The following is a 12,184-nucleotide window of genomic DNA, read 5'->3' on the forward strand; positions in this document are numbered from 1 at the left end:
TTTTGTGAAAAATAAATAAAGGTACAAGATACTGTTAGGCAGACTATAGAAAAGGAGGCCATGAAAGTCAGCTGTTCGTAGAATTTTTTATGAATATGTCGATGTTTGAGTTGATTTTTAAATGAGTGAAGTCAGAACTAACAGTTTGAGTGGAAACCGCTAGGCTCTGTCCTTTGGTAAAAAGTAAATGTACCAGTACTGACATAGTGCTTTTCTAGTCTTTCTCACCTCTCAAAGTACTCTACACTCCTGGTCTTATTCACCCATTCACACACTGATGGCAGAGGTTTCTATTGGGAACCATCAGTTTTTTAACTAACACATTCACACCCATCCACACACCACTGACCAACAGCGGGAGCAATTGTCACGTGAATGCAGGAGCTGGAATCGAGTCCCCAACTTTCTGATTGAGAGGCGACTCTGCCACTGAGCCACAGCCGCACCCTGAAAAATGTGGAAACGCTTCAGGGATTTGAAACTCCGCTAAGGCAGAGTTTCTCAAACTGTGGTCCATGAACCATAGCTAGGGGGTCTGCAAAATAATTTAAAAACAAATGTAAAGTTGTGCTGTATCATTGCAAAAGCATATCAACAAACTGGGATCTTTTGCACCAATAAAATCTGCCATTTTCTTCTGATACACCCACCCAGTTTAGTTTGGTGCCATGATACCCACTCTCATGTAATCGTGACATGTTCATCACTTCATGATGCGAAACAACAACAACAAAAAAAAACTCCCAGGCTTAGTGGTGTGCACATACTTTTTAGAGGGCAGGGGCAAAAAAGGCACAAACAATGTGTATTATTGCACCCCAGGAAGGCAGTTTATCATATTTTAACCATCTAAGAAAGTAGTTAAGAGTGTTTTGCAAACCAGGTGGGCACTTTCACACACATTTTGGCTCCTGAGAGGTCACTTCAGAGGGTGTTTTTCAACAACTGAGCCACAAAGGCCTGTCCCTTTTCTGTGCACACAACTGCAATTGGAAACCCCGGTGTAGTTTGGAAATGATTTACTCTCTGTTCTTTCTTTTGTTTCTTCAAACATCCATCAGCAAATCCTCCTTTTGTTTTTGGTTCAATATTTTATTAGTAACAATCTTTCATTCATAAATACTTTCCCAAAAGATAATTATTTTACATTTTAAATCCTGTATGGAAAACTTTTTCAAAATTTTCAAAAAGTCCAAACTGCTGTGTTAACTTTATCCAACCAAATTTTGATCCAGATTCAGTGAAACCACTTTGAATCCAGTCCAGTGCAGGGCACAGGATACATCACACTCCTTGACAATTTAGCCTCAGATTTTAAGAGTCTGACGATTTCAGATCAAGACATTTTCATCAGTAAAAGTATTTCAAATTGTGAGGAAATGTTTATTTTCTCTTTCATGTTTGAGTAAAATCAACAGCCTGAATGAAACTTTGAGACATTTCACTTTAAAATATGCATGAAATTTCTGCAGCCAAAAGTGCTTTTTTCTTCTGGCACTTGAAAAAAGAATTTTCAGAAAAATTAAACTGATGTTTTAAAACAATTTATTCACAAAACATCTCTGGAATTTGAACTGTGGATGGGTAATACAAAATATGCGAAGACCACTCCTCATGGTCTGGGAGTCTGTGATGAATGGATTTTCCTTTTTAGCAATTTTCACATTCACATCTTAAGTAAAAACAAGACTGAAGAATTGAATTCTCCCCAGGGTAAAGATGAGCACTTATTACTTTAAAAAGCTATGAACATTAAATATTCAGATTTGTATAAAAGGTGACTTCAGTGTTGGTCTGCAGCTCCTCCGCACACTCCTTCAGTCTCTCATCTCTTTTTAAAAAGCATCGGTTTACGGCTCCACGTCGTTTTTCCAAAGATCTGGACCAGCTCCATGCCACAGTTTTTCTCCAGATGCTCCTTAACGTGTGTCTCTACGTCTCCGTGGATCTTTAGAGTCTTAAAATGTTCAAAGTCAGAGCGGCCAGCCTTCCTGAGGCGCCGAGCTGCATTGCGATAACACTTCCACGGCTGAACCTCCAGCAGCAGATGCTGGCTGATGGAGGCCAGACGAGAGAGCAGCTGCAGCAGGCCGGCGTCTCCGTGGTTCAGATGGACCCACATGGTGACAGCAAAGCACGCACACAGGTGGAAGTGGGAGCTGCCACGCTGGGTGAGGTAGTCCTGCAGCTGCTGTGTGTCCTGGGTGATGTCCAGAGGGATGAAGGAGATGTTGTTGGGGAGGGGGTTGGCCTGCTGAGCCCGCTGGATGAGCTTCTCATCGAGGTCGAAGCCCAGGAGATGAACTTTACTTTTCTCTGACTCCTGGACCAGGTGTCTGTATAAAGCCACACTCAGATCCTGGAACAGCAGATGACTCATTATACCACACAAAAAGGGTTGTAACTCAAGCTAGACTGTTGATTTTGAACTAAAAGTAGCAACCAAAATAATTGGCTAGCTTTACTTCATTATTATTTTCCATGCTGTGTTAAATTATCTTAAGAATGGCAGGTTCACATAGAATGTGGATGTATTTTCTTCACATACCCCTGAATTGCAGCCAACGTCCAGTATCAGCGTCTCTCTCTGTCCATCATTGTGACACAAGTCCTGGAGCAGAGTCTCTGGAATCAGACTCAGACGGTTTTCAGGAGGATTAAAGGTGTAATAATTTATAAAGTTTCCATAACGGGCAGTTCCTGGATCATTGTTTAAATCGTCTTCATCAGCTGTGGGATTTATCACGCATGTTGCCATTGTAGAAGAGCAGTAAGCCCGCCTCCTACCATCCACTTCCGGGTTAACGGCTTGCTGTGGTCGTGGTGAACAAAGCGCAAAAGTTTGGTTTAATAGATAATAATATATATTTTAGAGATAGTGTAGCAATTGAAAATAAAAGAGTGAAAGTAAAAAAAAAATTAAAGGAAAAAAAATGTTTCGAAGGTTAATTTTCATATTTGTAAAACTAAAACCAAAACACGTCGTTGGATAAAAAAAAAAAACGTTTCAAATGTTAATCTGAGTTTTGGTTGAAATAAATTAATTAATAAAATCAGGTCAATTTAATAATTTAAACATAAAAATCCACGCGCAGTTACTAAAATAGAATGAACTGTAGTGTAATTTGGAAATACGAACAGTACGTACTCCCATCCAGCAGGGCGCGCGCTATACATTATTTCAGCAGTTTCACTCAGAACAACAGATAATACCCTTACAGGCTGCCGTACCTTACGAAAGCGAAGGTTAGTTAGCTTGTGTGCTAATTTCTCATGTTGGCGTGCTGCTGACATTGAAGAGGAATAACCCATAAGAACCTGTTTTTGTGTACGTCTGGTTAAAATAAAGGTAAGAAAGACAATATAATAGTTATGGTCGGACGCTGTGAGGAAAACGTGAGCTTTAAACTGTACAAATCTGAGTGTAAATGGTTTCCTGGAGTGCAGTACTGACCGACAAGATGACAGATATGAATGGTCCTAAATAAGAGTAATGTGTTGCAGTCATAAAGATCACACACGGCTCTTTCAACCTCTACGTTGAGCCAGTGTCCTATGTCCTTATTCTTTGTTTGAGACTTGACGGAAGGAGGAAAACGTAGTTAACATTGTACATGTTCCTGACAGCATGAGGATTGATCTCTCCTCAACAGAGTAGTCAAATAAATACTTAAAATACTACAACGCATGTATTTTATTTATGCTCATGATTGATGATTATTAATACCGTTAGTGGTCTCTGTGATGAATGCTACATGTAATCAAGGTGTTTACTGCCACTTATGCCATCTTTACAAGTTTGTTCAAAACCAGGTCTTTAAAAGTTAGAATAAAGACAAATATGACATTTCAGCTTTGTTTTTCAGTCTGTATTAAGTTCTACGTTTCAGGAATTTGATTAATTTTTACCATGTAAATTCTGAGTTTAAGTATCAAAAATACTTACTTCTAAAAAGTGGTTAGTCATAGTTTAAAGATAATAAAAAGCTGCAGCAGATCCACAAGGAAAACTTGCAGTGACTGTAAAAGGTTATTCTGCAGATAATCTTTTACTCAGAACCACTTTTGTAAAATCACTTAAGACTTAATGCAAACTCCACCAACTTTGAGAGAGCCACCAACTGCAATAAGACTCCATAACACATCATAACAAACCAAACTCTTACCTTATGCCATCCAGTATTAAAAAACTATACTGGCTTTTTGTTGCACATCATCCCAGTACTGTGATGTATTTGTGTACATTTATATAAAAATGTAAATAATATTTTTCTACTTTCTATATTTCTTCGAATTTGTAATTTCATATTCCTATTCTTTTGCTATTCTATTTTATTGTTGTTGCATTTGTTGCACTTTTTCTGTGAGCTGCTGTGGCAAAAAAAATTCCCATATGGGGAATCAATACAACAATATTCTATTCAATTCAATTCTAAATCCTGGCTGATGAGCAACAGACCTGCACTCATATCTAATTTATTTTTCTGTACTTCACACACCACAATTATGTCCTTAAAGTTTCTTAATTTTAATGGCTGAAAAACCTTAGTAGGGATTAGTGTTGTGAACTGTAGTCCCTGTGGAAAACACTATTTTAAAGCCTTGATCTTCTCAGGAATTACAAGTTGTGTCTCAAACTGCTCTTTTTGTTTGGTGTAAAAACATTGATTGATATTGCTGAGAAACTGTTCAGTGGTAAATTATGACCAAATGCTAGCAGGCAAACCAAGCACAACGTAAAATCCCACGAAAACCTAACTGGTCTTTCTCCATCTGTTCTGCTTGGTATCTATTTCCTGTTAAACCTGCGCTGACTTCTTGTTTTTTCTTCACTCAGGATCGTCATCATGGTCACTGGAAAGCGCCTGGCTGACATCGGCTACAGGGCGTTCTCCGCTTCGATGATGCTGCTGACGGTCTACGGGGGCTACCTCTGCGCAATGCGAGGCTACCGCTACATGCAGAGGCAAAAACAGCTGCAGCTGGCCGCAGAGAACCAGGATCCTGAAGTCATCAAAGACTGACGCTTCACATGGACTGCTCTTCTTTCTTTGCACAAATGTGGACGTTTCCCATTCCTCCCCTCGCTTTTTGTCCACCACTAAATCATGAAGATGTTGAATCTTCTGTGGATATTTGTCCAATTTCTGTAAGGCTCACACAGAAAAGTGTGTCATCATCAGAGCTTTACCGAGCAAATTCACTGAGAACATATTTGCTTCATTCACCTGCTTGAAATCGATGTTGATGTCGGAGACGGCTGTAATTGTTTGTATTATATTAAATTAAATGCCTTTAAATGAGCTGAACTCTGTAATCTTTACAAACTGCACAGAGAAAGATGTGTTTTTACAACAGAATATATTTGGAAATATATCTTTTACAAGGCACTCAAGTGAGAACGTGATACCAAACATTTGGTACGGTCCTCATACCTGGATTCCTCTATAGGCAGTGACATCAAACAGTTCAAACACATTTGGTCTCAGAAGTCGTAAAAAACAGTAAAACAAATAGTCACAAACAAAGCGTCTGAAGGTAAAACCAACCTAAATCAAAAAGGGCAGAAACACTGCTGGTTAAGCTTAAGCGTGTGTACTTTTAACACACACACTCTCACAGCAGGTGCCCTTCTTTAAGAGCTGATAAAACCGCAGCGTTAACATTTATTTTTATGATCAGAACCTGCTGTTTAACAGAAAACGCTTCAATGTTTGAGCCCCTGGAGCAGCACTTTTCTGCCCTTTATGACTCAGTGTGAAATAACCCTCAACACAAAAATAATCAAGTTCATCTGACCAATAAAACTGGGAGAGAACGTTGAAACCAGCAAACATCTGGCAGCAAATAAATCCCATCGTTTGAAAACACAAGGCAAATCACTAGATTTCCATCTCATTTGTTGCCTCCAGGAGCTGTCACTGCTCCTTCAGGCAGACGTCAGCGTCTTTATACACCTTTGGTTCATCACAAAGAGGATCTGTGTGCACTCACTGTCAGTGTATAGCAGGGTGTGTGTGTGAGTGTGTGTGTGTGTGTGTGTTGGGGGAATGTCATAAACAGCATGGTGTGAGGGACGGACTGCAGGGGGCTCCCAGCGTTGGGCTGCGTGTCACCAGCTGCTGTTGTGGTTCTGCACCCGGGCTTTGGCAGCGGTGGCACAGTGGCCGTTGGTGCCGTTCTCTCCTTTGTTGGCGTGAGGCGAGGCTTTAAAGTCGCCAGAGGGCGAGTCGAGCTCTTCCTCTGAGCTGCTCTCTATGTCACTGCGGACGTCGTTACACACCTGGAGAGATGATGAAACAGGAAACATCAGTGAAACCGGCAGGATGTGAGGAGAGCTGCACTAGTGAAACAATAAATGATTAACAGAGGAATCTCAGGCACCAATCACATGATGCAGGTCATTTTAAAAACTTATTTTTATAAGCCGCTATCAAACTTATTGGGTTTTAAGGCCCATGCTGAAGAAATATTAAATATTAAACCAAAAACAGAGAAGTTATTGACCTGAAATTTGAGCAAAAACTGGTCGATTGTTGTATGTATTGTAAATAAATAATTGTAGAAGTCATGAAAGACTTGTCAAAGTTTGCAGAACATTTCTTGAGGCTTATACAAGGGTTCACTAATTTTGTATATTTTGTGGCATTATTGTTTCGTCAGGCCAAAAATCTCTGCATTTTCAGCAGCTTTGGGCTCCATTAAGTTTCTACAAAATACCAAAAATAATGAATTAAGGACAGAATTATATGTTCTTTTTTCACAGAATATCATTTTTTGAAATGACATGTTGAATTTTTTTTTTTTTTTTCAAAATTTCAGACACGTCCAACATCACCTTCAATGTCCTTCCAACATTTACATCCCTGCTCCAAACACCTTTAATCAAAATGGCAGCTTTCAGCTGTTGAGGCTCAGACCTTTGTTTGATTTTGTTTTGTTTTCAATGTATTTTGTATGTTTTTATTTATTTATTTATTTATAAGGTGTCTTAGTATCTTGAAAAGCACTATTTAAATAAAATAAAATATTATCAGTATTGTATCTCAAATGGAAAAAATAGCATCAAACATTTCACTGTTTTAATGCAACAGTTCTGCATTCGTGAAAACATGTCCCCTCAACCTTTCTGAGTAATATTTTAGGGTTCACTATTCTTTGTATATTTTGTGGCGTCATGGTCAGGCCAAAAATCTCAGCATTTCTAGCAGCTTTGGGCTCCATTAAGTTTCTACAAAATACCCCCCCAAAAAACTAAAGACAGGATTGTGATTTCTTTTTTCCCACAAAATGCCATTTTTGATGACATGGTGAAATTTTGTTAGTTTTTTTTTTCTCAAATTTTTAAAGAGAAATCTAACATCATCACCTTCAACGGCTTTCTAACATTACATCCATTTACATGTTTAATCAGAGCAGCAGCTTTCAGCTGTTGAAGCTCAGACCTTTGTTTTATTCTGTTTTGTGTTTTTAAAAAAAATTTTTTTAAAGTGTCTTAGTATCTTGAAAAGCGCTATTTAAATAAAATACCACTTTTATCAGTTTAATCTTAAATAGACAAAATAGCATCAAAAAATTCACTGTTTCAATACAACAGTTCCTTCATTTGTGAAAACACATCCCCTCAACCTATCTGAGTAATATTTTAAAAGGGACTATTAAAGTTTTTTTTATTGCTAGTAAACCTGAATGTAAAAAAATATAAAATTCTTATTTTAAACAGTGTCCAAAATCACTGTGATGTAAAATCCAAGGTTGAAGACTGAATCTATTTGATTTTATCTTTTCTTAGAACTATTTTATTTTGAAATAAAACTGAAAATTATTACGCAGATACAATAAAAAAAAAGGATATAATATTTTTTTCATTAAGCATTTGATGTGATTTAAATTCCCTTTTCTTGAAGGTTTTTCAGCTGAATAGTTTAAAACAAAAAAATTGTGATAGTTGAATACTACGAAAGGGGATTAGGGCAACTGAAAAAAAAATATATATTTTTTTTAAAACATCCAAATTTGTGTTTTTTTAATAACTTTTTTTTCTGAGAAAAGGGTGAGAATTCTGACTGTAATCTCTGAACTCTGACTTTTTTTCTCAGAAAAAATAACAATAAAAAAAAAGAAAAAGAAAATGGGAGTTTTTGTTTTATTTTTTTCCAGTGTCCCCGATTCCCTTCTGCAGAACACAGATACAGAAAATGAAATAAAAAAGTGGAGCACTCCATCAAAATAAAAGTTAATTTTTTTAGCTACTAACAGGGGTAAACAAACTTTTTGAGGTCAAAGCTTTCAAAAAATAAAAATTTCCTTTAATCTGAAATACAAACACACACATGGTGTGACCCAGAATCAGTACAGTTCACATGGAGCTCAGTCGTTTATAGAAACCCTGCTTTCTTTCTGCTTTAATTCCAAAATGATGACGGAGTTTGATTTTATGAGTGTCCAGAGTCCATGGAGCTCCCCCGTGGCTCTTACAGAGACAGAAAAAGGTTCAATAAAGAAATATAAGAGTGAAACTATACGAGCAGGGTCGGCGTAATCGCTGTTTCCTTGACTTATAGTTCAGTTCCCAACACGAGGGTCAGGATGTGCAGAACGGGTCGCAGGAGGAATGTGGAGGTCACAGATGATTTCCCATGTGTGTGAATACAACCAGAAATAACACACTGTGTATTTTCTGAATTCATTCCAATTTCTTTTTTATTTTCCAGGAATTATTTATTATAAATAAACCTATGTTTTTAATCCATCCTCGTTTTCCTCTGCCTTTTCTTTACATGTTAGTCTTTTCTGGTGATTTTATGATTGTTTTTTTGTCAGCGTTGGTTTCAGACCATTTAGGTTGAGAGAAAAGTTAAGGGTTTATTTAGTAAAGATGCATCATTATTCTGAAAAGTTAGACTCTTGTTTGAAAAAGCAGATCTGTAATACTTCTTGAAATGACTGATGTTGTGTGTAGCCACAGGGTGGAGGTGCAGCCCAATCCAAACACACTCCTCTCTAATGAGAAACAGTTCAACATACCTGACATTCATAACACCATTACCTCACTGCTCATCATCTACAGCTCTGACTGCTCTCAGCTCTGTGTCAGCGAGTTAATCTGAGCTCATCAGAGACAGAAACACCAGATTAAACTCTCTGAAACTGCACCGACCATTCACCAGAAGGGAACTCAAACAGGTGACAGTGATTAAATCAAAACCACAGGAAACTTACAGCAGTGACAGAGGAGGTTAGAGGTCTCAGGAGGACAAAGCAAACAGAAAGTGAGAGCGGCAGAGGAGGAAGGAGAAGAGGAGGAGGAGGAGGCTCAGTGGACAAAGATAGACAGAAAGACAGGATCTCCCTGTCTCATTCCAGAGGGAGAGGAAACAAACAGCGTCTGCAGAGAGAAAAGAGAAAGTCAGGGACAGAGTCAGGGATAGAAAAAGTGTGGAAGCAGCAAAAACAGCTGAGAGGTGATAATGTCTGAAGACGTTCAGCTCAGAGACGAACGAGGCGGATACTTCTTAAAAACAACAGTTATTAAATCCGTTGTAGTGGAGTGTAGCTCTGATATGGCATATTTAAATAAAAGTGCAGAAATCAAACCAGAAAATGACTTTAGTAGAAGATAAAGTTTCCTGATTTTACTTAAGCACTTATGGAAACAGTAAAATTAAAAGTTGATGAAGTTTAACACTAATTAGGAACTTTGTTTTTCTCGGGCAAAGACCTTGGTGAGCTAGTGGACAAAAATGTTTTGCGTCGTCTCTTTTAAGTAAACAAAGAAACAGAGCTACAGGACGCAGAGCCTCAGGGGGGATTTTAAATAAACACAAACATTTCAAGCAGCACCTGCTCATCACCTCTCTGAAGAGTGACACCATCACTCAAAGTGACACGCCAGTAAGTTTCACATGTCTCAGGGCTACATGTAACTCAGTAAAACACTCGAAGTAATACACTGTCGCTCGTAAAGTTCAAAGAAAACAGTTTTTACCTCTTCTCATGAAATGATTGACGATGTGATTTATCCTTTATTAAAATAGTTTATCTCAAAACTTTTTTTTAATCACTTCCAAACATATCAGTGGAAATTTAACTATAATAAACCTTTGCAAATCACAATCATCTCATGAGACGAGGGAGGAAAAGTTTATCACAACTTTATGGGTAAATGTTTAGATGTAATCTGATGATGAGTTATTCTTAAAGAAATAAATTAATCAGCAAATAAACAGATCGATCAGTAACAGCCTCTAAAAGCTGGGGAGAGATCTTTAAGTGTTTTGTAATGATTGCCAGAAGTACAAAATTGACTACAAAATCCATGAACCACTTGTGTATTTATTAACTCTTATTGTACATTGTATGTGTCTGTGTGGACATATGTGTGTATATTTACATGTATATGTGTATTATGGGTGGGCGATATGGCCCAAAATTTAAATCACCGTATTTTTCCTTCATATTGCGATAACAGTATTATATTAAACATGTAAAAAAGTAAAGTCTTTCAAAACATGATTCTGACTCTGTTCTGTGTTATAAGTGTACCTAGCAGGTGGAAAATGTCTAATACTGGGTTAGAAAAAGGCGTTTGCCCACAATGTGCTTTTGGAAGAGAAAAACTAAACTGGGTCTGAGTAATGAAGAATACTTGCAGAAAAAAACAACTTTTTGCATTTTAATTAAAAGGGTGAGCAATTAACTAGTAACATTTTGGATGCCAATTTGTAAAAAATTAACATTATTCCTGAATTTCCCTTTGGGACAAATAAAGTATTTTTCATTTCATTTCATTATTAGTTTTTCGTTCCCCAAGTTTTCCCAAACGTATGTTCTGTGTTTTTTCGGAAGCCTGTAAAGGTTTCTGAGCTTTTATTCCAACTTTTACTCAAAGCCTGTGAAAAATGTAGCGGCTCACAGTCCACTTACTACGGTTTCAGTTTGCTTCAAAACGTTTATTTTAATACCATTACTTTTGTTAAAAAATAGTTGTATCACATTTTAGGTTTTGAGGTTTGACCATAGACACTTCCCTATAGTGATGTACAGCCTGTGTCCAAAACAGGGCAGCCGTCATTACACACACATCAGCTGTTTCGCTTTCTGCACGCGGTAATGTTCACTCCGTCACGTCACTGACTCGGTGCTACTGGCCTTAAGGGTGTATTTTCAGAATGCCTGTGGCAGAGAAGTGTCTCACGTCAGGAGAAATAAATCGCCCACATAGATTAACTACTACTTGGACTAAATTATGTGTAACAGTGCTTACTGTGCTAATTATGGTATAGTAAAATTCATTTCTTGACAACTTTTGATACCAGTGACGGTGATGAAACGGGTATACCGCCAACCCCTAATGTGTATGTATGCTTATTCATATATATGTACATGCATATATTTGTCTTTTTTATTTCATTTATGTCATTTTTTGTATTTACTTCAATTTAACAATCTGTTTTCTTGATGTTCCTTTTATTTTTCTTTGTGTAAGGTAAATTAAGGAAAGGGGCTCTGTTGGAGCTTTGTTTTTCAGTTTAAAATGAAACATTATTGATGCATACATGTTGTTTTTTGTATAATTGTTAAAAAAAAAAAAACAATAAAAAAAAGATTTGGCCCTCAAAAAAATATCCATGAATGAGAAATTTAAACTAAAAACAGCAAAGTTTTGTTTTGAAAAGACCAGAATGAGCTCCTATTGAAACTTCTGTCTTTGGAAACTAAGAACTTCTCCACTCTGATGTCTGCATTTCTATTATGAGATGTTTATAAGAGACATTTTAATCTAGAGACTTCTCTGTACTTCATTTGGTTACTTATTTTACCTCAAAATGAACTTTTTGGACTTCTATGCAGTAAAAAACGTACCCATGAGTTTTTGTTTGTCCTAGATTAATAGGACTTATTTGGGTCCTTTTTTTGTGTTTGTGCTCTTCGTGTTGTTTTCTTTGTTCTTACACTGCAAAAAAACAAACTTATCAAATGTTTTTGTCTTGTTTTAAGCAAAAATTGTCTTATTATACTTGTTTTGAGCCATATTCACCTGACCAGTCCAAAAAAATGTCTTGTTTCAAGTAGTTTGTGTTTCCACAGCAAACTGTGCACTCTCATGGTAGGCGGCATGTAAGCCGGATGCTGAAAGCCGCAGCTGTTAAACAAAAACGTGACGACGTAGCAGTTCGACACA

General features: G+C 37.2%; 3 protein-coding genes across 4 annotated transcripts in view; 1 reads left to right on the top strand and 2 right to left on the bottom strand.

Moving 5' to 3' along the window:
* Positions 1-1,018: 1,018 nt before the first annotated feature.
* Positions 1,019-2,795, bottom strand: bcdin3d (BCDIN3 domain containing). The gene is made up of 2 exons (XM_074674895.1): positions 2,549-2,795; positions 1,019-2,359 (listed from the first exon to the last, which is right to left on the bottom strand). The coding sequence occupies exons 1-2, from the start codon at positions 2,756-2,758 to the stop codon at positions 1,826-1,828; spliced, it is 744 nt and encodes a 247-aa protein (XP_074530996.1). The 5' UTR covers positions 2,759-2,795; the 3' UTR covers positions 1,019-1,825.
* Positions 2,796-3,199: 404 nt separating this feature from the next.
* cox14 (cytochrome c oxidase assembly factor COX14) lies at positions 3,200-5,303 on the top strand. Its single transcript, XM_074679779.1, has 2 exons — positions 3,200-3,349; positions 4,838-5,303. Exon 2 carries the CDS (start codon positions 4,848-4,850, stop codon positions 5,022-5,024), a length of 177 nt encoding a protein of 58 aa, XP_074535880.1. The 5' UTR covers positions 3,200-3,349; positions 4,838-4,847; the 3' UTR covers positions 5,025-5,303.
* Positions 5,304-5,439: 136 nt separating this feature from the next.
* cers5 (ceramide synthase 5) overlaps positions 5,440-12,184 on the bottom strand; it is a 45,213-nt gene continuing 38,468 nt past the window's right edge. Inside the window, exons 10-11 of one of the 2 annotated variants that reach the window (XR_012599120.1) lie at positions 9,223-9,388; positions 6,152-6,283 (exon numbers count right to left, since the gene is read on the bottom strand). Coding sequence is in view for 1 of the 2 variants with exons in the window: in XM_074679763.1 (XP_074535864.1) it covers positions 6,113-6,283 (171 nt within the window). In the remaining variant the exon portion in view is untranslated. Of the gene's footprint in view, positions 6,284-9,222; positions 9,389-12,184 lie in introns of both variants that reach the window. The other variant, XM_074679763.1, reaches the window with a different exon arrangement.

The sequence above is a fragment of the Halichoeres trimaculatus genome, unplaced genomic scaffold (assembly GCF_033239565.1).
Source record: "Halichoeres trimaculatus isolate MK-OKI-2021-1 unplaced genomic scaffold, fHalTri1.1 fHalTri1_scaffold_1, whole genome shotgun sequence".
NCBI classification, from domain to species: Eukaryota; Metazoa; Chordata; class Actinopteri; order Labriformes; family Labridae; genus Halichoeres; species Halichoeres trimaculatus.

Bases quoted from the DNA above. Each gene is read 5' to 3' on its own strand.
- bcdin3d (XM_074674895.1), bottom strand. From the start codon at position 2,758: ATGGCAACATGCGTGATAAATCCCACAGCTGATGAAGACGATTTAAAC. The intron at 2,360-2,548 runs GTATGTGAAGAA...CTGCTGTTCCAG, and splicing joins ACGTTGGCTGCAATTCAGGG to GATCTGAGTGTGGCTTTATA.
- cox14 (XM_074679779.1), top strand. From the start codon at position 4,848: ATGGTCACTGGAAAGCGCCTGGCTGACATCGGCTACAGGGCGTTCTCC.